Source organism: Staurois parvus, unplaced genomic scaffold (assembly GCF_062004578.1).
Source record: "Staurois parvus isolate SC_StPar_1 unplaced genomic scaffold, SC_StPar_1.0 ptg000043l, whole genome shotgun sequence".
NCBI classification, from domain to species: Eukaryota; Metazoa; Chordata; class Amphibia; order Anura; family Ranidae; genus Staurois; species Staurois parvus.
This window is the reverse complement of record NW_028317839.1, coordinates 1,265,830-1,292,011: the sequence shown is the minus strand read 5'-3', so window position 1 is coordinate 1,292,011 and position 26,182 is coordinate 1,265,830. Positions and strand designations below refer to the sequence as shown.

Genomic DNA, 26,182 nt, shown 5'->3' with positions numbered 1-26,182 from the left:
AGCTAAAGCAGGTTTGTGGCAGGGAAGGCTTATAAGGTCTCTTCTACCAAAAATAAAACTTACCATTTTTTTTTTTTTAAATTTGGTGTTTCTTTAATCAAAGTAGGGAATTTTAAAGGATAAGTTCACATTTGAAAAATGTTACGTTTGACCTGTTAGTCTGGAACATGTAACCTCCCTGCTCTCAAGTAACTGCCTGCCTTTAGGAGGTATGGGCAGACAGCTATGCTGAGAGTCAGCAGGAGCCTGAGATCTGCTGATTGTGGGTGCAATGCTCTGCAGACTCCTTAGGGGAAAAAAAATATAAATACACTTTTTTTTTTTTTTTTTACCTGCAAAAGAATGTGCATTATTTTCTTTCAGAAGGTGAACTTATACTTTAAAATGAGAGTTCTACATTACTGTTCTACTATGTCTTCCCTTGTCAAGGGGATTCTCCTTGATTGAACAACTGGCCATTTTTCTGAATATCTTTGATAAAGAAGTGACATGAGGGTGTCACCAGAGTATTCTATCCTTTCCATGAATGAGATATTCATTCCTAGGGTACACTAGCAGCACTACACATGCTGAAACCTGATATTGCAGTTCAGTCTTTAACACATTCAAAAAAACACATTTTTATACGTATCTCGGGAGGGGTTCTTTTTTGTTTAAACTGGGTAGGGTACATGGAAAGTGCCCCCCCCCCTTATTTTTGCTTCAAACTCTTTACTTTTATTGTATACTTTTAAATGCATTTTAAACTCAGGACTGTATATTTTACAGTGCAGGATTGCAGTCGGTAATCTTTGTTTTTTTTTTTTTTTTTTTTTTTTTTTTCCTATTGTAGGGTGCAATTCTCACTACAATGCTGGTATCTCGAAATTTTTCAGGTAGGTTTGGCATGGAACAGAAGACGCTCTGATGTGAAGCACTGGCAAAACAACTTGCATGTATAAGTGTAATTAATACAGACATGATTTTATTTTAAATTAATGGATGATGATATAAACCTGAGAAAATAGGGTTTAGGACTTGCAGATTTGGGATTGTTAAACCCAGGTTTAACAAAGCTTGGAAATGTAACCATCTGTGTTCATAGTGAAACCAGTCGCGTTCCAAGTGTTGTTTTCTGATGCATGAAAGAAAATGTTAATTCCTTACTCTGTGTAACAAACATTTTCCCTCCTACCAGCTTTCAGTTGGCCCCAGTTGCAGCCCCTGGGAAAGGGGTGTTAAGTTTTAACAGCAGCTTATGAGAGGAGTGTTTCAGATATTTACAGCTAGCTGCATTTCACTGAAAGGAACTAGTGCTTTTTAAAGTTTGAGACCTTATCTGAAATCGTCATTCCTGGGATGGACTGGTTATTATACTAGTCACTGCCATAGATACTCCTGCCCTGAAAAGTAGTCCATTTCAGCAATCTTCATATCAGACAAGGCCTAATGCTTTTCTAGGCTTATTGTTCTCCAGTGTTAATGAGTTGAGGGCTGCAAGTACATGACTAAAATATACAGAAAGAGGTCAATTCTCTTTCTTAACATTTTTATTGAAGCTGTTTTAGGATTATGTACATACAAGGGCTACAAGCAAATTAAGATGCACTGTTAAAGTGACTACTGAGAGTTTACAGTGATAGTGACTTAAATTAGTGCAGGCAGTATTTAATACAGAATATAACAAGTACTTTGCATAGCACCCAGATTTACTGTGCTGGTGGCACTAGGCCAAAGTCCATTCATGTAGAAAGGGTTTCCTCAAGTTGCTGGATTATGGAGTACGTCTATTTACATTCAATAATATGTCTTGATATCCACATAACAAAAAGGAGTTGTTAATTTTGATTTGATCCCTTGCTTTAGATTAATAGAAAACCGAATGTCACCTGTTTTCTCTGTTCATAGGTAATAGTAAGCTGTAAGTGTTAGACATAAAGTGACTACATGTGGGTGTTTGTCAAAAGTGATTTTCAAGGTATCTTTGTGGCCTTCCGGATTTTGCAGCATTTTTTTAAAGCTAAACTCTGTTTTCACAGGGTCCTTTCCTTTTAAATAGGATCTAGGGAAGGCCTCAGAAGTTTAATTTGTGTTTGCTATATTTAGAAAACAGACAAAATGAGTTGTAGGCTTCATGCACACTTGCCACAAGGGCTGTAGTATGAATTTCTGTGGCAAGAAATGGAGGATTCCTGCAGCTAAAATGACTTGTGTTTGCGAATAGCTGAGCCTGCTCAGGCTGTAGAAAGCAATGACAGGTTGAGGGTAGCATCAGCTGTCTGTGGCTGATCAGATAGATATGGACATCCAAGGATTTCCTGTGGTTAGATGCATATGATCTCCCTGGACGCAGACAGACTACATCCAGGGATGAACATCTTGCCCTTATTGCAGCTAATCACTGGATGTGTGAACAGTTGCCGACAGATGTGGCCACTGTCACCATGTCATTGTTTTGTGTAGGCTGAGCAGACGCATACAATTACCTGTCAATCTAGCTGTAGGAATCCTCTGATTCCTGCCACCAGAAACTAATCTATAGCCCTACTTCCAAGCGTGAATAGGGTCCTATTTATGTATTTATAAACATAAAAGTAGTGTGTGTGCAAGTTTAGAACTCTCTTCGGTTCATATTGATGCAATAAATCCATGACCTATTGTATGTATTCTAGAGTAAATTTAATTTCAAACCCTAGTTTACCTAAAATAATCAGCACAAGGGATATTACTTTTCTTCAGTGAGATGTTTCCCTTGTATTTGTTCCCTCTTTTCTCCAAAATATTCCTCCCCCTCCCCTCCACCCCTAATGCAGTAATCTTCCGCAAACATTACTAAGGGGTTGTCACAAGCTCTCGTCAAGAGTGCCTGACTGCGCCTCCCTTTCCCCCCAGTCCATGTGTACCCGATAAAGGAGAAGGGGGGATGACTTGAGGAGAAATCTTGAAGACCCCTTTTTAATAAAGTTGATACCAGATATCTGCTCCTTTTCAGAGAAATGAATTCAGGGATGCATTAGTACCCCTCACCTGTTCCCACAGAGGGTTAAAGTAAAACAAAATTAAAAGAAATTTAAATAAAACACACTTTCTTGCGGCTTTTAAAATTAAGTTTATTACTGTCCTTAGAAGTAAATCCAGTGGCAGTCACAGCTAGGTAAACGTCGTGGTAATCACATCAGTCATAATGATCCAACAATCTGTAAATGCTGCACCCCCACCACTAAATGACAGATTCCCAACTGCAGTCATTGGAATTTACCACTGAGAATACCAAGTGACGTCATTAACCAAAGAAGATACCTGGGATTCCCTGTGGTGGTACTGCAGCTGGAAATCTGTCATTTTCCTGTTCTGCCATATTGCTGATGAATTGAATGCAGATGTGTTTAGAACAACGCTAGTCATCAGTTAAAAACAGAGAGGGTGATGATTTCCGGCATTGACAGCAATAAAAAAGCATAGAGGAGGCAACCCCTCCCTAGCTTATCCAAAACAAGAAAAAAATGGCTTAGAAGCAATTTAAGCACCACAGACCATTTGCTTTTCTCAATAGTCTGTTTTGTTCGGAGGGTAGGGGGTTATTTTGAAGTCTCATCGAGGACGTTGTGCCATACTTGGTCCTCTGTGGTGAAACCGTGGAAGCAGCAGCCCAGGCCCCATTATGATTAAAGAAGCATTCCCAGCAGCCACTATAGTTTGCTAATGAATTTGACAAGGGTCTCTAAAGTTTTCGGGATTTTTTTCAAGGTCCATAGACTAGTTTTTATTATAAATGTTTGAGGTACAGCTGAACCACCAATGCTTTAAATGGTCTGGTAGACCGATCGATAAAACTTATCTTTTAGACCTGAGGTTGGTATTCTCTCCCTACAACCACCAATTCAGGGTTCAGAGTAGTTTTGCTAGGAATTAACTCTAGTTCCTGGTAGAAAGACAAAATACATGGGTCTTGCTCTTCTTTTCAGCAAGTTCTTTGTTCTCCTAACTTGTGAGACGATCCTGCTGTTCTAAAATTTGGTTATAGGGCTTCAATGTTCAGTTTTTTTTTATCGCAAGCTTTTAAGGTAATAGTCCAGTTTTTCTAGTATGCATTAGGCCTTACTGAACCACAGCAAGTATAACATTCATTCCCACCTGTTTTATTTTTGTTGCTGGCACATGCTGCGTAAGGGACATGGATTTTAATATTTTCCATGACCTAACTCTCAATGGAATTTTTCTTAGAAAGTCTGAAGCATTTGTGTACTGTCAGTGCATGCCTGCAGTAACACAAGCACTGTTATGAGATACATTTAAAGTCTAAATTCGATATCTTAATATAAATTATCTTAATATATACTATCTTATATCTAATATAAGAAAGAGGATATACTGTATATATTTTAAGATATTGGATCAGCCTTTCTCAACCTTTTCAATGCAGAGGATCCCTTGACAGAACTTTCCGGTCTCAGGGAACCCTTGCTAAAAATGACTATATCTACAATTCATGTTATATTAGTGTGATAGTCAGAGGTAAGAATGCTCCTTACACTTGTGGTTATTGGGAAGAATTATCCCCTTACAGATTGCTAAAAAGATCAATGGTGTCAGTGGGAACTTACCTGACAGGAAAAAATTGCTTATTGCTCAAGGGACCCCTAACAATCTCTTGTAGAACCCTCATTGGGAAACCTTGTATTAGATCTAGGATAATACGGCTCCAAAAGGCCAAACGTAATATTCAATGTACAACAGAAGACTGCCAGACTTCAGACTACTAGAGGAGATGATCAGAGACTGCAGACTTGCAACTTGGGTGCTTGGAGAGTGAATAGACCCTACAAGATACAGAGGACATGGCACATGAGGCTTCTAAAGATTAATGTCATCAACCCCTTCTCACCTAAGGGTAAAACAAATATTGATGCCTAAGCACAATTTTGCAACTTTGACATGTATTCGCAAACCTGTACATATCATCACAACTAATTTGTGCATGCAGGTGAATTATACCTTGTTTTTTTCAGGAAAAATTGGTCTTTCATTTGGTGGTTAATGGGTATCATCTGATTTTTTTTTTTTTTTTTTTTTAAATCAAAGGAAAACTAGCCCAAAATAGTATTTTTAAAAAAAATTTAGCTGTATATTTCTTCTACCTACCACCAAAGAATAACCCAAAATAATTCTCCCGCTTCTGCCGATCGCAGCGATACCACATAGGTGTATGTTAGTTGTTGTTTGTACCCGTAGTACAGCCCAGAACAGTAATGCGCATTTTGCTTTTCTTTTTATCCTGCCACTGATACTAATTTAAACATTAAAAAATATCCTGGCCTTAAAAAAAAAAACCAAAACAACCTGACCCTGACCTTTGACTCTGACTCAAACACTAACCCTGACACTGATGTAGATCAAACCTTGATCTTTTTTGGTAATTTATTTTTATTTAGTTTTTTTGCACACACTTTTTTTTTTTTCCTGAAAGGAAAGAAATAGATACAGAGAGAGATACAACGTATCTCTCTCCTCCATTCAGAGAGAGAAAAAATATGGGCAGGCTTCACAGTACAGTGACTGATAATTGTGATAGCCAATCACAGGGATCAGGTGACCCAGAATCGGGAGTTCTGGGTCCTGATCATTAGAACTGGACCGTAAAGACAGGTACGCAAATTAGCAGCCCCACGGAAAAAGGCCCAGTCCACTGGGACCGCATACTTGCGGTACAGCCTGTGTGAAGGGGTTAAAGCCTCTTTACAAATGATGGATTCCCCTGCTAACTGCTTGGGCCTCCAAAGGGCTTCACAGCAAAAATCACAGGTCTTAATGTGGCCCTCAGTTTGGGCATGAGGACTCTATACTGCTTAATAACTTGGTTAAACGCATATGTTGGTCTTTGGTGACTGTAAGTTCATAACTTGTAAAATGTTTAATTATTAGGCAAGATCGTTCCTTTTGTGTCTAACATTAAAGGGAGGATTTGGTTGCTTTGAGCAACAGAGGAATTTCTTTTTTCAAACACTTCTGGTTTGATGGGCAGGTTATCTGGTCTATGGAAGCCAAAGGGCTCACGCTTATCGGGTTCTTCTACAGATCATGTTACATGTTCCACCCCTTCTTAGGGTGGAACATGTAGCATGTTCCTGCTCGTGCAGCTGCTTGGCAAACCGCTGCCTCTGTGTGACAGCAGTACGAGGAGAAGTTCCCTTTACCAACGTTATTCGTTCACAGTTCTGTAAATTATTGAACTAAAAATACCTGCACCCTTTGCGGCTGTTTGCTTGTGGTTCTCAGTGAACTACTACAGTGTTGTTGAGCGCTCTGTAGTTCATTGATTCTTCCTGTCATTGAGTAACTGTCTGCCTGCACAATGTAGGGGCAGACAACTTACACTTACAGTCTGCAGGAGCCCTGCATGGCACCAGTGATCTGATGATCGCTGGTGCAATGCTTTTTCAAGGCTCTTAAAAATAAATAAATAGAAAAAAAGTAGTAGATGCACATTTTTTTAGCTGCAAAATAATGTGCTTAATCTCAACTTATCCTTTAAACAACCACCATTCTATTGTAAGTCTATAAACTTTTTATTAAATATTAGGGTAACACAATTATCTCTGTTGTAAGACATATGTGTGTGCGCATGCGGCATAAAAATAGGTGTTTGAACCAAATTTTTGCTGCCCCGCCCTCTCAAACTGCAAAGACAAACCGTATGCTTTGCTTAATGGCACACCCAATTTCTAAGGTCGTGGTTGCGGCATGGTATTGCTAATCAAAACTTCTGTTTGGCTGTCAAAAAAAATATATAAAAAAGGAATTCAGGAGATGGCAAGAACACCCACTAAATTCCTGTCACCCATGTCTGCCCAGCACTCTTTAAAGGGCAATGCTGGTATAAACACGCCCTTATTCTCCGCATAAAATTATAATTTCAGTTATTTACATTACATTTATAACCTAGTAGAGGATTTGTTTGCTTTATGTTGATGAAATAATACTAATTTAATGTATTGCCCATGTCCTAACATTTCCTCTATTTGACCTTTCGAAGGGCCAGGGGCTCCATGTATTGTGCTGTAGATGATATATACATTGCTAGACAGGTCTGGACAGGATTTTGGTAGATTAGGACAAGATTAGTAGAGCCTGATTTTTGCATATGAAAGTGTTTGTAGACATGTCTCCTTTTCTTTTTTTTGTTTCAGTTGTAGTTACAGTTATTACTACTACTTCTGTCATCATTTACATTAAGGATTTAACTGTAGGCTGAATGACAGTTTCTGTCTGTATGTATCATACATCTTGAATGGAGTATGTTTGGCGATTAAAAAAACCCCAAAAAACTGCCAATTGTTTGTATCTCCTGAAGGATGTGATCTGCTTATGTCCTTTTTTTAGACAACAGTGCGTCCCTTTCTCACAATGAATCTGCATGTGATCAGATGCTTATGTCAAGCATCACATCCGGATTTATATTTGGAACATTCCTAACACAGGCCAAATCCATCTAGGCATGAAACTGGTGCGTCCTGACTTCTGTTTGTGACCTGTGTTTGGGGTGTTGTTCACTTTGCACTGACATCACTGCAGATCACCAGGGCAGTGTGATTTGAAAGCAGTGTAGGAAATATGCACAGAGCATGTGAATGGGCTCTTTGGCAATATGTCACCTCCTTGAACATCTGTTTTTACCACTGAAAGCCCACTGTGCCGCAGCTGTGTGCATTACGTGCAGTTGTGGCACTGTCCCATTCATTTAAATGCCACATTATGTGGCAGTTCCACCTGCCAAAAATGACATTTTGTGTAAATTTTACTATGTTGCGACTAGCAATGTGTACTAACATGACCGCTAGCCTGTTTAAAAGCAGTTCAGTGGACATTAAAAATGTGGATCAACCACCTCAGCAGGTGTGTTGTGAAGATTACACCAACAGCTCTATAACCCCTCTTTTTGTATGGGTTTTTTCACACGTGCTTTCCCTGCTGTATATTTTTTTGTGATTACTTAAGACTAGCCAACTAATGACATAAATGTGATAATTCGATCCCAGTGACAAGCGAGCCCAATTTGTTATAATATCGCAGTGTGACAACCTTAATATTTGAAGCCTAGAAGTCTTTTTTTTTTTAATGTGTGGTCATTATTTTGCCATATGGGGGTTATTTGATTTACCTTAGTGGTGGGCCATCCTACAAATCCCTGTTCTTGTTCATGTGATCTGGCTGAACCTCTCTCTTTAAAGTGCCACACATTTTTTGAATAGGAGTGATGGTTACATATGTTTTTGAATCTCCTATTCATTTTTGGAGGATTATGATCATCCTGAAAGTATTTGAATAAACAACACATACAACAATCCTGCCATTTATTGAACTCCTAATAAACATTAGGTATTGATTCTCATGGCGGCCTTTTCTCATTTCTTCGAGTATATGCTCTCCAGGAGTAACCAGTTAATTGAAGATGGCAATGAATACAGTGGTCCCCCATTGGGGTCGCTAACCTATATTATAATTCCACTCTATTTTCCAAAGCCAACCAGCCCTTTATCTCAGCCTTTCCCGCTGCACGTCAGCGCTGCTCCCATACTGCGTGTCTTTGGCATACATTTTGCCTTTTTTCTGCATGATACAGATTTGCAGAGTCACTGCCTCATCCCCAGAATTTTTCTGTTCATTTCATTATCTCCTACATTTGGGATTATGGAGAACATATGCATTGTAGAGGTTGAGGAGACAGACAAGCATCAGAACAACTTGGATGAGAAAATGTTTCTGTGCTGCAACTCATACATTTTGTGAAAGGTTTGTTTTCAGTTCTTCACATAAACTCAAACTGTTTGCAGATACCAAATTTTGGCTGACAGGTTTCATATAGAGTACACAAATGACTGGTTGGAATAATAAATTAAAATGCTTAAAAGTAGTTGTTTCTTTCATAAATGTAATGTTAAGCTGTGGCTTAAATGTTATAAAATTGCATTTGTGACTGTGTTCTTTCCTGTTTTGTATTATTTTGTACTTCATGTGTACCTATTATAACGTGTATAAAAAAAGATGTTTCCTTTCTCCTCCAGTGCCTTAATCCAGTATACAGGAGTGGTAGAATTGCAATGGAGCCACTATGGTTTATTGCCACGATTTCCTCCTCTTCCCACTATTCTTCACTTTCCCCTGAATCTCCCATACCAGAAGCTTATTCTATTCATCTCTTCCATTGCTGCCCTCTATGCTTGTTGCAGTAGTTTTTTTTCTTTGCTTTTTATATTTTTTGCTTGAGAAGTTCTGGGGGAACTTTCAGCACATAAGAGTAATTAAAATGTGCTTAATTCCAGCATGTGTCTATGCAAAGCCACATAGAGCATGTCCAAATGTAGTGTGACCATGTTACATCTAATGGGTTTTCTATAATTGAAAACTAGGTGGAGGTAATAGAAGAGAGAAAAAGGAAAACACTACAGGTGGGGACATTGCACTTCTTAGCATCCTTTGCTTTCTGTCTGATCATTCAGCCACCCACGAAGTTAAATAAGAGATGAAGCTCGCTTTGCATACAATCTTGGCTACCACTCGCTGCTTGAGGGTGAAATATAATTGGTGTTATTGCTTGATTCTATTTGACTTTTTTTTTCCTCCAGCACCACTTAAGACTTGGCTTTTATCTTTTGTGCTTTGCAAGTTCTACCCCAACCACTTCTCTAGGCAAACATGAAATTAATGTACATGTGCATTTAAAGTCTATTGAACCTTCACAGTATTCTGTTTATTTTTGTCATTCTTTTTTATTTTTAATTAATGCTTATTTGACTTGCATCTTGCTTTTATTGTTGCTCATATGGGCTTTTGTTGCGGCTCTTCCCACTGAATGATTTTGTCCAATCAGTTGGCAGGCAGAGCTCCGCCCCCGTTGCAGCCGCAACCAGCGCTGCCAACTTGGCTGAGCAAGGTACGTGGCATGAGTTGTCCCATATCCCAATTACTTTATACCTCAGTTTGATTTTTGTCCTTACTGATTCCCTTTTCTTCCAGTACCTATTCCCCCTCCTTGTTCTGTACTCCTGCCCCTGATGAAACTGCATGCCAGTGCCTGCATGCTCAGGGGCAGGACTTGTTGTGCCCTATAGTGATTACTTTTGGCATGAAGACCCAATTGACCCTTTTGTGGAGTTTCTTTCCATAGATCTGCTACTAACTTTACCCTGCATGCTAACCATCTCTTGACTGCTCTCTCTTCTTTCTTGTTTCTCTTGGGAAGAGGAGAAGTGAAATGGGCAAGAAATACCAGGAGTGTTCTTGAGCTTGAAGCCTGAATTTTTCTTTGTTGCTTGGTGTTTTTTTTTTGTTTCTTTGAATTGAGTTGTAAGTGTACAGTGCAACAATGTAGATGTTCAAGCATGAAACATAAAACAAAAAGTGAACTTTCAGTTGTTAGGAAGCCACCAATGTGAAATCTGGTGATTGTTCCCTTAACTGGCCCCTTTATTTTATTTTGTGGTCTTCAGTTTCACAGAAGCAGGAACAGACATCCCACACCCTATAAATGCCAGTATCGCATATCATTTGTAGGTGGCTCATTAAAAAAAAAAGCTTGTTCCTTTGCAAATATTGGTCAAATTTCTTAGCCCTTCTGTTCAAACTGTGATTTCTAGGTAAGGGACTGGTGTTTTAAATGGTATGTCCTTATCAGCCTTTGCTGCATTCTACTATGAGCAACTGAAATCATGAGCTTCAAGGATTCATATGCCAATCTGATCACACAGCACTTTGCTTGGGTTAAAGGTGACTTCTGTGCTGAACTGTTTTTTTTACAGGGAGGTAAAAGATATATATACGTATGTAAAACAATACTTAAAGGATATCTACATCCAAGAACAAAAATTGTATATTTTGCAGATCACCAGATCTTGGATGTGGTGGCAGCATTTTCATTTTTCAGGTCAAGATAGTTTTTACAAAGTAAAGAAAATACCTGATCTTGTCAGAAATGCAGTATCCTTATCACTTCCTGTGAACTGAACTGCATCTTTTCTTGCTTGAAAGTCCAGCCTGAGTGACAGTCATGGCTCACTTCATGTGCCACAGTAGAGTCAACAAGCATAGCTTCCCTGAGACAGAAAGTGTTTTGGTCAGTGGATTACCAGGTGAAAACAAATCAAATACAGTTGTGTTTAGGGTTTAGATATGCTTTAGTTGTGAATATCCTGAACTACAAATAAATCCTCCTGTACACTTGGTTTCTGCATTTCTGATGCTGGGGAACTCCACGTAAAGTTAGTGTGGGCAACATAGGAATTCCCAGGCTTTGTGGTAAAGTTGGATGGGGGATCTTTTGTACATTGTCAAATATATACAGCTATGCTGTGAGTTGATCTTATTCTAGGAAGTTGGAAAAGCATTAGGCTTGCCATGCACTCAGATTTTATTATGAACATTCATACAAAAATGTCCAATACATTTAATGACGTGGCAAATGTCATTCAAAACTACTTCAAAATTTCATTTAAAAGCAAATTGACTTTCCTGAATGAAAACTACATTCTGTTAGAAATTTGTGCAGTCAAGAAAAACGTTCTTGTTACTACAGTCGAAAATGAACATAGATTTGTCCCAGCTAACAAAAGATTTAATAAATATTTTTTATTATTCAAGATTTATATAGCGTCAGCAGTTTGCACAGCACTTTACAACATGAGGGCACACAGTACAGTTACAATACAGGAGGAATCAGAGGGCCCTGCTTGTTAGATCTTACAACAAAAACTTTTGAACAACATTCTACGTTCAACATTCTAGGCCAGCTCTTCATTTCTTGGTAGGCCCGCATTTCACAATAGGCAAAATGCAACAATTGTCTTTATACAATATTACAATCGGTTATAGGTAGATAAACCTACATGCATTTTTTAGATTTTTTACTAAATCTGTGCAAGATGTTTCAGTCAATACATAAATCTTGTTTTTTGATGTGTTCTATCTAGGTATTCATGGTGCACACATGTCACATAATGATGGTCAGGGCATGGTCAGGGTGGATTGTTAATCTTCATGGCATGAACAGGCTTCTTATTCTGGATATGGCCTGTGCTCACTTTGGGGAACTAGAGCCTGTAGAATGCATTCATGTGGTTCTCTGTATTAAGAGCTCTTTCACAGGGTTGAGTAGCTAGATCTTGCAGACACAGCTCATTGTCCTGCACTTAGATGCAGCCTCTCATAGAAAGATGGGCACTGTCAATCTCAATGTATATTCACCGAACTGTAATTTACAGACAGGGCTGGTAAGCACAGTAACCGATACAATGATTAATTCCTGAGCAATTTGTTCATACCACTACTTACTTGTGGGCTTACCCGCACTGCAAGTGATTGACTGTGCTGACCATCTGTTGATTTGTTCTCTCTTGTTTCATGGAAAATAGGATAAAAAGTACTACACAGGAACATCTTAAAAAATATATCAGAAAGTAATACATATGCACGCATGAAAGAAAACAGGCATTGTCAAAGTGTTACCTTTTTACTGGCTAACTAAATTAGCACGTCTGCCTTGCAGCGCTGGGGTTCTTGATTCAAATTTTGGCCAGGGCACCATCTGCAAGGTGTATGTATGTTCTTTCCATTTTTGTTTGGGTGTCCTTCCACACTCCAAATACATTTTTATTTTTTTGCTCCTGCCTAAATTGGCCTTAGCGTGAGTATATGTGTACAAGGGAGATGGGGACCTTAAACTGTTAACTCCTTGAGGAGAGGGACTGATGTGAATGTACAGTATGTTGAGCACTGTGTAAATTGTTGGAGCTATATAAATGCCTGTAATAAATTATCATGCAAGATTTGTGAACTCTCAAAAACAAAAATTGCCCATGGGACTTTGGAAGAGTTGCACCACACAACAAATCAGTTCATTCTTTCAGTTTTTATTCACATACACAATTAAAAGCATACGTATGATGGCATAAATGCATATAAGAATAGCTAGTTGATACCAACAACTCAACATGTTTCACTTCACTTCTTTCACTTCTTCAAGAGATAATATTTAATATCATATCTGCAGACCATGCCATTAGTATACCATAACTTAAACAAATATCAAAGAGAATATCTGCAATGAGGAAAAAACTTTTCAAAAAGTAATGACAGTCGATGAGCAGAGGAAGTCATAACTCACCCATCAACCATACAACAGGTATAATACAATTTGAAATCTCACATTTTTATAGATCATTGTAATACATAAGTCTAAATCACTTCCCTTACAATTCAGAAACAAGTTTTTTTGCAGCCACATCCTTCAGGTTTATGTGCACCTCTTCCCTGAATTTCTGGGTGGGAGAGCAAGCACGAGAACCTGGAGGATGCGTGCTTTGCATTCATTTCCCTGACCTGATGATGCTGCCTGCTCCTGTGTACACAGGCCAGGCTGCCCGGGCTACCCTCACAGCATGCCCCTCTGTTCCTTCTCATAAGAAATGTTTGACAGCGACTCCAGAGGCAGCGCCTTGAAAGTTGCTTGATACCACTTCCCCTGGATGAATAGCTGAGGAGTATTCCATCTGCATATTTCCTCTTAGGTTGCCTATCCATGTTGGCACAGTCAGCATCATCAAATTACCCTTAGGTAGATCCCACTGGAAGGATGGCTCCATAGAACCCTGTAAGGCCAAGGAGTCTCCCGGAACCATAAAATCATAGCCAACTCAAAAGGGACCAGCTGGAAGGGGTGGAAATTTCAACTTCAACATATCAAGAAGCATCAACACATATAAATCTTCACCTCAGCGTTGGGAAAAAGTATAAAGCTTTAATATCACTTTAAATTTCTTCTTCATATTTGCAAATAGAATGGCAGTGTACAGAATATGTACACCCTGAACAAAGGCATTCTTTACAGATTGAATGTAAATGTATTTTGATATTTAGTAAGTGCTGGTGAGCAACTGTATTTATAGCTCTCAGAAACTCTAGTTGTAATGTCTTTGCACTTCATTTTCAAGGTTTGTCCCCCCACCACCTTTAGTAGTGGTCCCTAGCCTCCCTGGGAGATTTGTTATTTTAATATAAGAACAAAACTACTGGAGTACGAAAACCAAGGTGGGTAGCAACCCCAAAATATGGAGGTGGAGAGAAACACTGAAAGACCTTGGTTGTCAGGCATGGAGCGTGGAACTAATTTTGTCTTTGAAATTTTCATGAAATAATGGATGCCAGCTGACCCCCTTAATCTTCAGCTGCAAAATAAATATCACTTTTGGGAAGATTGACCCTTTAATTACAGGCAGGTTGGAAGAATGTTGCTGTTTTTAAATTAAAGTTTATCTCTTGGCAGACTTTTTTTTTGGATACTGTAAAGGAAGGGTTTGACCTTTATTGCAGTCTTTATTGCTGTCTGTATCCACATCAGGGAGTTTTACCACTCTATTTGAATTGTCGACCTTTGTCACAAAGAAAGAAAAAGTGAGACGAAATCCTCAATTTTACAGTTGTCCCAGGAACAAGTGGTGATCAGAAATCTTCTAATGGGGACATCTGTCTAAGAGGAGACTTCCCCTCACGTTTGGAGATTTTTCACTAACGTCCTGTTGTGTCTGTGGGATAGGAGATGCAGGGAATTTTCCCCAATGGAACACAGACAGTAAAAAAAATTCAACTGTGCAGGGGTTCTAACACTTCCCTTCTCCATCCAAAACTTTAAGCCCTTTCCTGTGGCATTTTGTCCTTTTTGCTTATCTAGCATTAATTTAGCAACTTTTTTTTTTTTGGTAGATATATTTACATTTGGGGGATAATGATTATATTGGGGGACCATAGGATGTCTGTGCATTTATGAATTTACCTTAGCTGCCTTTTACTAGTTACTGACAATGTTGTCTGTGCTCATGCTTCATTGAAAACAGCCAACACCAGAAACAGCTGCTTTAGTTTCTAATTACAGTAAGTAGTAATGTCCTGGGTCGCCCAGTGTCACAAGAGTGTACATCATTGAAAACCACGTGGCATTTATAGAATGTCATCAGAGGTGTCATCTGCCAGTCCTTGTGACACAGTGGAGTGTTAGCAGTCCAGGCTGAGGTCTGTGTTCTGGGCTTTGAAGAGATACTAGTATCTCTGTGACACAAGTACTATACAAGTAAGCTGAGAGAGTGCATGTCTGTGCAGGTGATAAGAGAGGAGGATAGATTGGGCCTTCCTAAAAGGTCAGAAGCATAATGACTGGCGTGAATTTAGCTCTTGAGATTTGCTGCTCATATTTCAGAGGTTAAAGAACATACACGCCTCGTAATCTGTTTACGAGAAACATAGTTAACACTAAATGTCCTGCTTAACAAACTTCGCAATGCACAATCCTTATTAAAGGCTTGCCTTCTCAAATTCCCTACTATTTGCAAGATTAAATGATGCCTGATATTTATTTTTACTCATGGTATAATACTTTACCTTCACCATGGGCTAGGAAGCATCTGATAGTAAGAAGTGAGCTTTTTATGCGTTTCAAGTGTGCATCCAACTACCACGAAGAATTGGGGCCTGTCTTGGCAGACTTTGGGCTTGTGTTGATGACATCACTTTATTATAGGATCATTCATGATTTATTGACTAGTGCATTTGACTTGCAGTTGACCACCTTCTGAACTCTTTCTAACCTGCTTCAAGTAGGTTTTTGCAGCACATAGACTGAAGGAAGGCAAAACCTTCTTACATGACTATGTCCACTGTTAGGTCCCCTGACACCTCTCTTTACTCAGGAAAGGCAGAGAGGAAAGTCCAAATAAGCGTTTTTGTTCTTTCTTGCTTTCATTACTCTTATGGTAATAGGGAAGAAATCTGGACATGGTACAGACCTAAAATTCTCGGTGTAAAGGGCATTTACTGTACATGCTGCTGTTGTGTGGAATGTAGAAATGTCACAGAAAAGTGCATTATGGGTCACTTTCCTTTGCTGTAACGCCTTCCTGCATTCCAGCCATAGCAGTGTGCAGAAGCAGTCTTTGGTTAGAAGTCATTCTTTTTGCTGCTCACTATTTCTTATGCTGCTTTCTCCAGCAGATTATAGATGAGCACATTCCAGTTCTATTACCTAAGTTTTTGTAATTTTCATGTTCATATTTATTTTTGGCTACAGTTGTGTGTGCATGTGTGTGAGTATGTGACAGCCAGACAGCTGGATGCATAGCTGTTATTTCTTGAAGCTCTTGATGGCATTTCAAAGACTTGCACTTGCTTACAAATATCCAACAGTTGCCAGTGGCTGGGTAGGCTGTGAAGAAGTGTTCACATGTATTGGGTGTTAGGACTGACTAATATCCCAATCCTGCTCTTAACACACAGGGGCTTATTTACTAAAGCTGGTTCACTCAGACTCTCATGCACTTCTGCATAGAAACCAATCAGCTTACAGGTTATATTGCTAAAGCTTAATTGAACAAGCTGAGGTTAGAAGCTGACTGGCTACCGTGACCAGGTGTACCAGCTTTAGTAAATAAATCCCATAGATTTTTCTTTTACATTTCCATGTAGATTAAACATGAAAAGTTAAAGTGGACCTGGCACCAAAAATATAGTCTGCTTGTTGATTGTGGCCCCTTTCTCCTTGCCCTTGCTGAAATGTTGAATAAAGCTTATAAAATCACCCAAGGGGGAAAAGTTGGATAATAAACATGCCTTTCCTCAATGCCCAGGTTAGCATGACGTCCTTCTGGCTATCTCCTGGGAAACGTTGAGTAGTCCTAATCTCTCTGAGAAGAGGATCCTGCTTTGTACTGTGGCGGCATCTTCTCGTGAGATTAGAAATATTTAGGATTTTGTCAGCAGGATAATGATGTCACTCTGCACTATGGAAAGTGGGGGAAAGAAGAATATATTAACTTTTTTTTTTCTCTACATAAGTTTTTTTTAAAGAATAATTAAAGGCATTTTTTTTTGTTTTAGATAGAGTGGAGGGAGATTGGCACACCTGTCAGGTTTTTATTGCTTTATGTTCCCCGTTGAAGAGATTCACCCTGTTTGTCATGTTTACCTGTTATCACTGAAAATTAAAGTGAAAAAGCACCCCCCTTTTTTTTTTGTCCCCAGTACAGTAGTAAAGGGAAAATCTCCAACACTAGTACTGGTGACAACCAGGAATTCACTCACTTTGGTGGGATTTCCTCTTTCTTCGTGCTATGGGTAGTGGGACAGGAAGTAAAGGAAAATTTTCCCAATGGACACAGATGCCCCCCCACCACACACTCACACACACGGTCTATAAAAATGTTTGCATTAGTTCTACTTTAAATGTTCAACATTACAAAGTTTGGTGGGTAGGGGTTGTCAGCATTTAAAAAGTTGACCTTGCATGGAGTGCAAATAATAATAGCTAGTAAAAGCTATTATCGAGCCCACTTGGTATGCACAGCAGAAAAAATTAACAGTTTGTTCTGTTGTTGCATATGTTAGATTTTCTAAATCTTTAGTACATGATGCCTAGGGCACAGTTGGGACAGAACTGGGAAAAAAAAGTTTGTGGTATTTGATAGCAGCGAGTTTATTCTTTCATCTGCTGACCAGTACTTGAAAAGTAACATAAGGTTGCTATCTGTTAGCGCCTTATGTTTTCCTTTGTATAGAAAGTGTATGTGTGTGTGTGTATATATATATGTATATGTGTGTGTATGTATATATATTTAGCCATACACATTCATACACAAGCAATCAACCCTAAATGTATCCTAGTTGAGGTATAGAACAATAATATACACAATTGTTAGCTTTAATAAGAGACTTCAGTCAGTTTGGATCGTTAACGCATGCTTCAAAAGAGTCACTTGGTCAGGTAGCAGAGTCTTGGCTGCCCAATCTTCTTTCCATCCTGCAGCTCTGTGTTCGTCCCCAAACACATGGCTGTGTGATCTCACTTTCTACCCGCTTCAGTTCATGCCAATATCCCTTCCTGTTTAGCCAGCCTTTCAGACTTGGTAGTCCATTAGCATTTAAATAGTAGAAACCAGCCATTAAGTGAAACTCACTGGAAATGCAATTAACTCTTTAACTTTTAAATGATTACTAAAAATATTTCATATTTGCTGCAAAGAAAAAAAAATCACTAAAGTGGCCATAATGATACATGCATAGTTCTGACTGTTGCAGCTTCGGGAGATCCTTTTTCCAGTAACACCACTCCAGCACCCATTCCTCTCTGCAGCTTTCTAGTTTCTGCTGTAGGCAATGCCTTTATTAGAAACAGCATAAAGAACCTTCCTTGTGCGGATAATTCCTTAATAATTTTAAAAACTGTTCACATCCATAAAACCTAAAGTATTTTTGCACAATGCGTTTCCTAGTACTGTGGGTTTTTTTTTTTATTGCATCTGTTATGGCATTCAGGGTTTTTTTGCCTAACCATTTGGTTCTCTAGGCCAAGCACCTAATTCTAGTGATGCACCAATATCAGCCACCGAAAAAAGGGTTATCGGCAAAAAAAAAAAAAAAGAAAAGGTGTGGATAATGCAGATGTGTTTTTTTTTTTTATTTTTTTATTAAAAGAATAAGTTCACCTTTCATAACATGTAACATGTTTTGAAAGGACCGGCCCCGCTCCTCCCTGCTCCCCCGCTTTGACAGCTAGCAGGGGATCTTCTACCGCTAGCTGTCAAAATGAGAAAAAAAAAAAAGCGGTATTCTGTGAATGAGAAAAGTACAGCCGTAGCAGCTATCAGGTTGTAGTTCTCAATTAACTGCCACAGTGCTGTAAGCACTGTGGTAGTTCATTGAGTCTTCCTGTTAAGACTGGATTGGCTTGCTCATACGGGATGTATGGGCAAGCAGATATACTGATCGGTCTGCAAGGCACCAGCGATCTGCTGGATGGATATATATATATATATATATATATATATATATATATATATATATATATATATATATATATATATATATATGTGTATGTATGTATGTATGTATGTATATATATATATATATATATATATATATATGTATATATATATGTATGTATTTTTTTTTTTTAAGCCTGTCCATTTCTGTTTTAGGCCAAATGCTGCTTGAATTTTCGGTTTTGGTCCAGAATTGTCATTTCGATGCACCACTACCTACTTCCCATGCTATTACCAAATATGACCACATCACATTCACTGTTAATATCTTTTGTTGAGTCACTCCAATGTACTGTTTGGTTACCTCTCATGTATCCCGTTAGGGAGGCCAAACATGGTTCATTTTTTTTTTTCATTCAACCAGCAGCTTGCAAAAAAAAAAAAAAAAAAACTGTTTCTCCTATCCACACATTCTGCATGGATGGGGGAATCCTTCCTGCTGTGCTATTCTATTCTGCTAGTGGGGAAATACAACGTTCAGTGTTACCAGCTATAGCCAGTGGAACTGATCATTTTGGAAAAACCCGACAGGCTGGTTGTACTCACGTTGATTGATCGACTTGTGTACAGCCAGCTAGCCTATACATGAATCAAAATTTGTCTGGTCCCTGCTGAATAGACAAATTTTGTTCTATATATGACCAGCTTAAAATGAAACAAAAGACACACAGTTTAATTTGCATTATCCCTTCTATTTCTGTATATGGATGATGGCACTGTGATTATTTTAATAAAAAAAAAAAAAATCTAAGTACCATTTTCCTAATCAATATACAGCTATCACATTACCCAGCTCTTTCTGAGCCTGTCTGCAGGGAAACATAAGCAGGAACAAAAAAAAAACACCTTTGGAATACAGAGAAAAAATAGATATTACTAAACAGTTTTAAATTGTTGTACAAGTATTTATTTGAAATTAAATCTGTATTATTTTTTGGCAATAATATGGTATGGGCAGATTTCTACCAGTCATAGGCTGTGTCACACCCCTCCAGCCTGTGTCTTAGAGTAACAGGTGATGCCTCCTTCAATCAAGATGTAATATCCCACCCCCATTGTGTTTAACTGGTTAGTGGGCATGGAGGAGGAGGACTCTATGGTCACATGGGCTGCTCAAATGTGATAGGGAAAAACGTAAAATATGTATCTAAAGTCATTTTCATTAGCCAGCACTATAACAACCTCTAGCAGTGGGAAAAGCTGCAAGGGAGCATGAGAATTGTAGTCTTGAACCATCGGTAACATCACTCGAAATCTAATGTGACATTGCCCTGCCCTCAGCCCTGGCTTGCAGCCTAGTAGATGGCATCTTAGTGTCATGCGACCACTAACTTTCAAAGAGGGAATAGGGTATTTGCTGAAAATGACGTGTTAACCTTTTTACTTGTCCTAACTACAATATCTGTAGCATTAACTGCAATATCCGTGCTGAACAGGGTTTATTGATCCTTTAATTATGCATATCTGGTGCACTTTAGTGGAAATGCATTGCCTCTGTCTTTTGTATTGTGCATTGAAAGAAATGCATGCATGCATGAATGAGCACCTGTGTCACTGTAACACATCAATTAACCAGTATGATATGTGGCACTGTAGTAATGTGGAGAAGTTGTATGGTTCAGGGTGTTGGCTTTTTTTTTTAAATATATATTCCTTTGTGTTCTTATTGATCATTTTCAGGTATATCAAAGGGTAAGTCCACCCAGTAGTGATATCAAGGTATGGAAGGACATTGGTAGTTGGAATCTTCAACTGCCGTGTAATATCTCTTAAAGACTATAGGTGATAGACCTTGGACCTGGTCCCCTCCCTCCTTCAAGCTAGAGGAAGGGGTCTACCTTTCACTTTCTTCTCTGCAGTGATTATTGTTCATTTCATAGTTTAAAAACTTCCTAGCTATGACAAGTAGGTGGAGCTGGGATTTCTCCCTACTGTAGTCCACCTGAGAAGTAAGACGCCAGTGAGTGATTCATCCTTCCAATGTCTACTCCATACTAAAATATCATTTTGAGTGAACTCACCATTTATTAGAAATAGAATAAAACATCCACCAGTATATTGGCTCACATGTCATTCACCTTTCCTTCTGTATGTGAAGTATATTTAATATTCTGGCTATTAGTATAGGTGTTGGAATTTTAAATTTGAGACAATAGGTATTTTAGTTATGTGATCGCATTATTTTTGCTACTTTCTTTTTTTTAAGTAGCAAAAATGTATATGATGCTTTTACTGCCTATTCCTATATGTGAAAAGATGTTGTGAGCTCTCATTTATGTCAACACAGCAATCATTTGATATTGCTGTTGTCTGGTTGGTCACCCTTTTCTAAAAAATTGATGTCTGTATTACCATAAATACCAACTATACCCACAAATGTCTGACCTTCATATATTTTTTTTTTTGTTAATTTTAATGTAATATACAGTACATTAGCATTGCCATACATGCCAGTATGTGCAAATTTGTATCACTGCTAAACCTGACAACTTCAATAATGATTTGTTGTATGTCTTGATGCAAGCTTCCTGCAAAACCAGGAAGGGAGTTATCTGAACTCCTGGCATCCCTAGAATCTCTGTTACAAGGTCCTCTATTGTTGCTGCTATTCATAAATCGATCAGCCATAACTTTATGATCACTGAGAGGTAGTGAATAACATTGATTATCTCTTTACAATAGAATCTAAACATTGGAGGGATATAAGTGCAGCAAGAAAACTTGTTCATAAAGTTGCTGTGTTGAAAGCAAAAAAAAATATGAGAGTCGCAGCTTGTGTATGGGAGCTATGTAGCCCGAAAACCAGTCAGGGTGTCCATGCTGACCTGTGTTTGCAGCTAAAATTGCCTACAATGGCCATGTGAGCATCAGAACTGGATGACAGAGCAATAGAATAAGGCGGCCTGGTTTGATCAAATTTTTGTTTATATCATGTGAATGTCCAGGTGCATGTGCACCACTTACCTGGGTAAAAGATACGATCAGGATGCGTTATGGGAGGAAGGCAAGTTGGCAGAGGCAGTTTGATGCTTTGAGCAATGTTCAGCTGGGAAACCTTGGGTCCTGTCATTCATGTGGGTGTTACTTTGACATGTACAACCTACCTAAACATTGTTGCTGACCATTACACCCTTTCATGGAAATGGTATTCCCTGGGAGCAGTTGCCTCTTTCAGCAGGATAATGTGCACTGCTACACTACAAAAATGGTTCAATAATGGTTTGAGATGTTGACTTTGCATGCAAATTCTCCAGATCTCAATCCATTGGGTATCTGTGGAATGTGCTGGATAAACAAGTCAGATTCATGAAGTCCCCACCTTTCAATTTTCAGGACATAAATGGCGGCTTGATGACACCGCAGCATACCTACAGAAGTCTAAAGGCATTCATGCTGCGATGGGTCAAGGTTGTTTTGGTGGCAAAAGGGAACCTAATCGATATTAGGTGGATGGTCATAACTTTACAGGTGATCGTGTGTACTTGCTGTATGCACAGCTAAAAGAGTAGAGGTGTAACCCATTTCAGGAAGAGTGACAGAAGATGTAAGCAGGGTTTCATATTTTGTTTTCCACGCTGCCAGCAGTGCAGTGTAGAGAAGAGATAGGTAACCAGGAATTTTTAGTTTAATTCTTTTTTTAATCTTAGTGATTAATGATAAGACTAACTACCCTGGGTTTAACAAACTTCAAAGAAGTTTGGCTGCAAAACCTAAACTTTTTTTTGTTTTTTTACTTAAAGCACTGACACTTACATAGGAAAAATGGTTTTAAATTAATTGTAGATGATATTTCCCCCAGAACCTTAATCAGCTCATGCAGCCTAGCTGGCCAGAATGGTTGGGGAAAGGACTCCCCACCCCCTCAATGGCTGCATTGGTGATCTGCGTGTTCTGACGGGGGCAGGGGGGGGGGGAATCTGTGAGGTTTTCTCTTTTAACACGCTCGTTGAAAATAAAAAATAAAAAAACTCTGTGTTTACTCAGCATTACGGTTCAGGATTTCTGATGTTTTCTACGGTACAGTTTCCCCATTACTTCATTATCATTATATGCAATTACATATTGCCTTTTTTAGTGCCCTTAATTCTTGATATTAGCACCTGGATTATGTGTAACAGGGATACTGGTGATGCCAGATTTCACAAAGCTTCTTTGCAGTCTCTTGAACCTCACTCAGCTGCTCAGTGATTTTGATGAATGGACAAGGTGGTATGTACCCAGGAAGGTGTCTGATGTTGGCAGTCTGCAAACGGGCAGATTATTAGGTTTATGGAGATAACAAGATTTTGTGAACTTCTTCATTGTGGCTATATTCAGGGTATTTTTGAAAGAGAGTTCTTCTTTAATGCATGCACATTACCCTAGATATATCTATGCGTCTAAATACTGCTGTTATAATGACAATATAAAGGTACTTTTATCATGAAAGGAACATTTTGTAAATGATGAGTTCAGTAACAACCTAGTTTCAAAAGTCCACACAAGTGACCATTGTAGGGACTGCTCAAGGCATGTATATACAGTCTAGTGTAGAATATGCTGTACTCTGATCTTTATAGAGATGTATGCAGTCCTTTGTCTGGAAGGATGAAAAGAGGTGACAATGTCACATTGTCTACACCTTGTTGGCGTTTTCTCTGCACATTTCTTGTTTTTCCTCCTTTGTGTACTGCCAACAGTTGGTTGTAGGAAGTCATGTTGAAAACCCTGGTACCTACCAATCTTATATAAGGTAAAAAGCTGCATTGTCTTTATATAACTTTACATACTATGACTATCTACTTTTTGTATTTTTGCCTACAGCTGCCAAAAGTCTATTAAACAAGAAAACAGACGGAGTCAAGGTAAGCTGTTAAACGATTTGTTTTTAACAATGTTGTTTCTTTCCTGTAAAAGATGTACATGAGAAGCCTATGATGGCTTCGATGTTCCATGGTAACATTTGCTCTACCCTTCAGGCTTTGGAAATTTTGGGCTATTACAATCTGTTTATCATTTGAAATATTGGATGAGAGAGGTTGGAGTAAAGCTGTTCATTTGACGTTTACTATGATGTATGCAATCAAAAGAAATGAATAACTGTGCAGTGAGTAATAGGTTGCATTTGTGACTATAATTTAAGTAACTATCAGAATGCTAGTTGAAAATCGGTTTTAAATAGTGTTTATTTCTGGGATGACACTCTAAGCTTCATTCATATAATGACCATAAGCTTCTAACCACAGTCTTGTTCATGATTTAGTTTGTTATATGCATACAACCTTCTAAACATACTGCCCTGTGTAGTTTTTAAATATTTTACTTATGTTTAGTTAGTTTTCATTTGTCTTAGTTTGAAAAAAATTAATTGCATATAAATATTACTTGTTTATCCCTTGCAGCTAGCAGTTTGAGGTCTGAAGGCATCTCACCTCCAGCTATGCTGCGTTGTTTACTGCTATGCAGTGAATAGACCTTGTAATTTTGATCTTCTGTGAGTTGGATCTACGTATAGCTGATACAAAGCTGATTGTCCATACAAGGGACTCCACCCTGCTGCCACTAGTTCATTTGGGGGTCTTCAGGTAGACCGTCGTAGTAGGCAGTGCTGGTTTCTTTTAAAGAAGATTAAAATGCTCTGCAAACTAATGTCTTGGAAGCACCTTCTAATAATAAGGATTTTCTGTAATAAATAAAAAAATATGATTTAAAAACTCGGTCTATATCCTTAAATGTTAAAAACATTTTGAGGAAAAAAAATATAGTTTCTCTTTAACCACAACGGATAAAAAGGGTTCACTTTGATCTGATTAATCAATATTAGAAAATGAGATTGCGAAATGCCATTGGTTGCTGTGAAAATGCATAATTATAAACTTCAACGGGTCAGTTCAGGCAGAAAATATTATTTTTAACCAGTCTAAAGCTGGTACTTTACTGAATGTATCTTTTACCATATTTATCATGGTATCATATATATGCAGTTTAAATGCACTTATATTGTGTTCCTATCAGGCCTTATAGACATAATTGCCACACTTTTATAAGGAATGTGGTTTAATATTAACAATATTGTGACAATATGCATGTGACATATAAAAGCACATCCCACAGCTTAGTGTCTTGAAATGATGTACCAGCACGACTATAAAGTTAAGCTGTTAAGTATCACAATACAGTCATCTGCAAAAACAAGCACACAAGGGCCATGGTAGTTATATAGTTATCCTTGGATCTCCAGGGCTTTGGAACTTTAATACAGAACTTAACTTTTTTTTTTTTTTCCTTAGCAGTGTTCTTTGCCCAATTGTTATTTTTGTTGAATCAGATCAATGCTGTATTATGATTCTCTGTATGTCTGATTTTATCATAAAGCATAAATCCATTCTAAATTGGTTTACTGCTGCTTAACTTCCATTTTTTTTTTCTCAAAAAGAAAGGAATGTTGTCCAGCTAAGTAAAGAAATAATTGATATAAGGGAATTCTGGGAACAGCAGTGAATGAATGATCCTATTATGTTTTGTTTTGCATTATAATATTCTATTAAACTTGGTAAACTGTTTAAAGTGTTTGTAAACCTCAGACACGAACTATGAAGAAAGCAATTATCCCTCTATTGTGTGTACTTGTCTCAATTATGAGCATTTCTTACTGCTACCTCATTCCTCTGCAGTCAGCATGAGTCACTTCTGAGAAGTTTTTCTGACACCAACAGAATGGTGACAGGGGAAGGACCTCCAGCAGAGTAACAGCCTAAGCTCTTTTCATGTGAGCTGCGTGGAAAGGGGTGTGTCTCTTCCCTCCACTCAGCTCTCAGAAAGTGATAGCCTCAGCTCTGTTCCTGTGAGCTGTGTGGATGGGGGTGTCTCCTCCCTCCAATCGGCTTTCGGAGCTCTCCTCACTGATCTCCGAAGAGTGTAACTTCAGCTCTCTGCCCCCTTTTTTCTGACAGTTCAGACAAGCTGTGAGTTTATTTATTTTATTTCAGGTACTTATATAGCGCCGTCAATTTACGCAGCGTTTTACATACATATTGTACATTCACATCAGTCCCTAACCCTCAAGGGGCATACAATCTAAAGTCCCTAATGTACATTCATACATACACATACTAGGGCCAATTTAGACAGGAGCCAATTAACCTACCAGCATGTCTTTAGACTGTGGGAGGAAACTGGAGTAGCCGGAGGAAACCCACGCAGGCACATGGAGAACATGCAAACTCCAGGCAGGTGGTGCTGTGGTTGGGATTTGAACCGATGACCCTAGTACTGCCAGGCAGAAGTGCTAACCATTTAGCCACTGTGCTGCCCTCTACACTTTGTTCTACATTTTGGTTGTAGAGGAGAGAGGGATGCAGATAAACAGG

At 38.5% G+C, this 26,182-nt stretch overlaps 1 protein-coding gene across 24 annotated transcripts in view; it reads left to right on the top strand.

The window, feature by feature from the left end:
- Positions 1-26,182, top strand: part of LOC149470465 (calcium/calmodulin-dependent protein kinase type II subunit gamma) — a 332,348-nt gene that overhangs the window by 252,986 nt on the left and 53,180 nt on the right. For 8 of the 24 annotated variants that reach the window (XM_089663501.1, XM_089663475.1, XM_089663523.1 and 5 more), the window contains exons 12-15: positions 833-875; positions 9,387-9,425; positions 9,848-9,910; positions 23,637-23,677. In XM_089663501.1, the coding sequence (XP_089519627.1) occupies positions 833-875; positions 9,387-9,425; positions 9,848-9,910; positions 23,637-23,677 (186 nt within the window). The remainder of the gene's footprint in view (positions 1-832; positions 876-9,386; positions 9,426-9,847; positions 9,911-23,636; positions 23,678-26,182) is intronic. The other 16 variants (XM_089663532.1, XM_089663492.1, XM_089663552.1 and 13 more) reach the window with 2 other exon arrangements.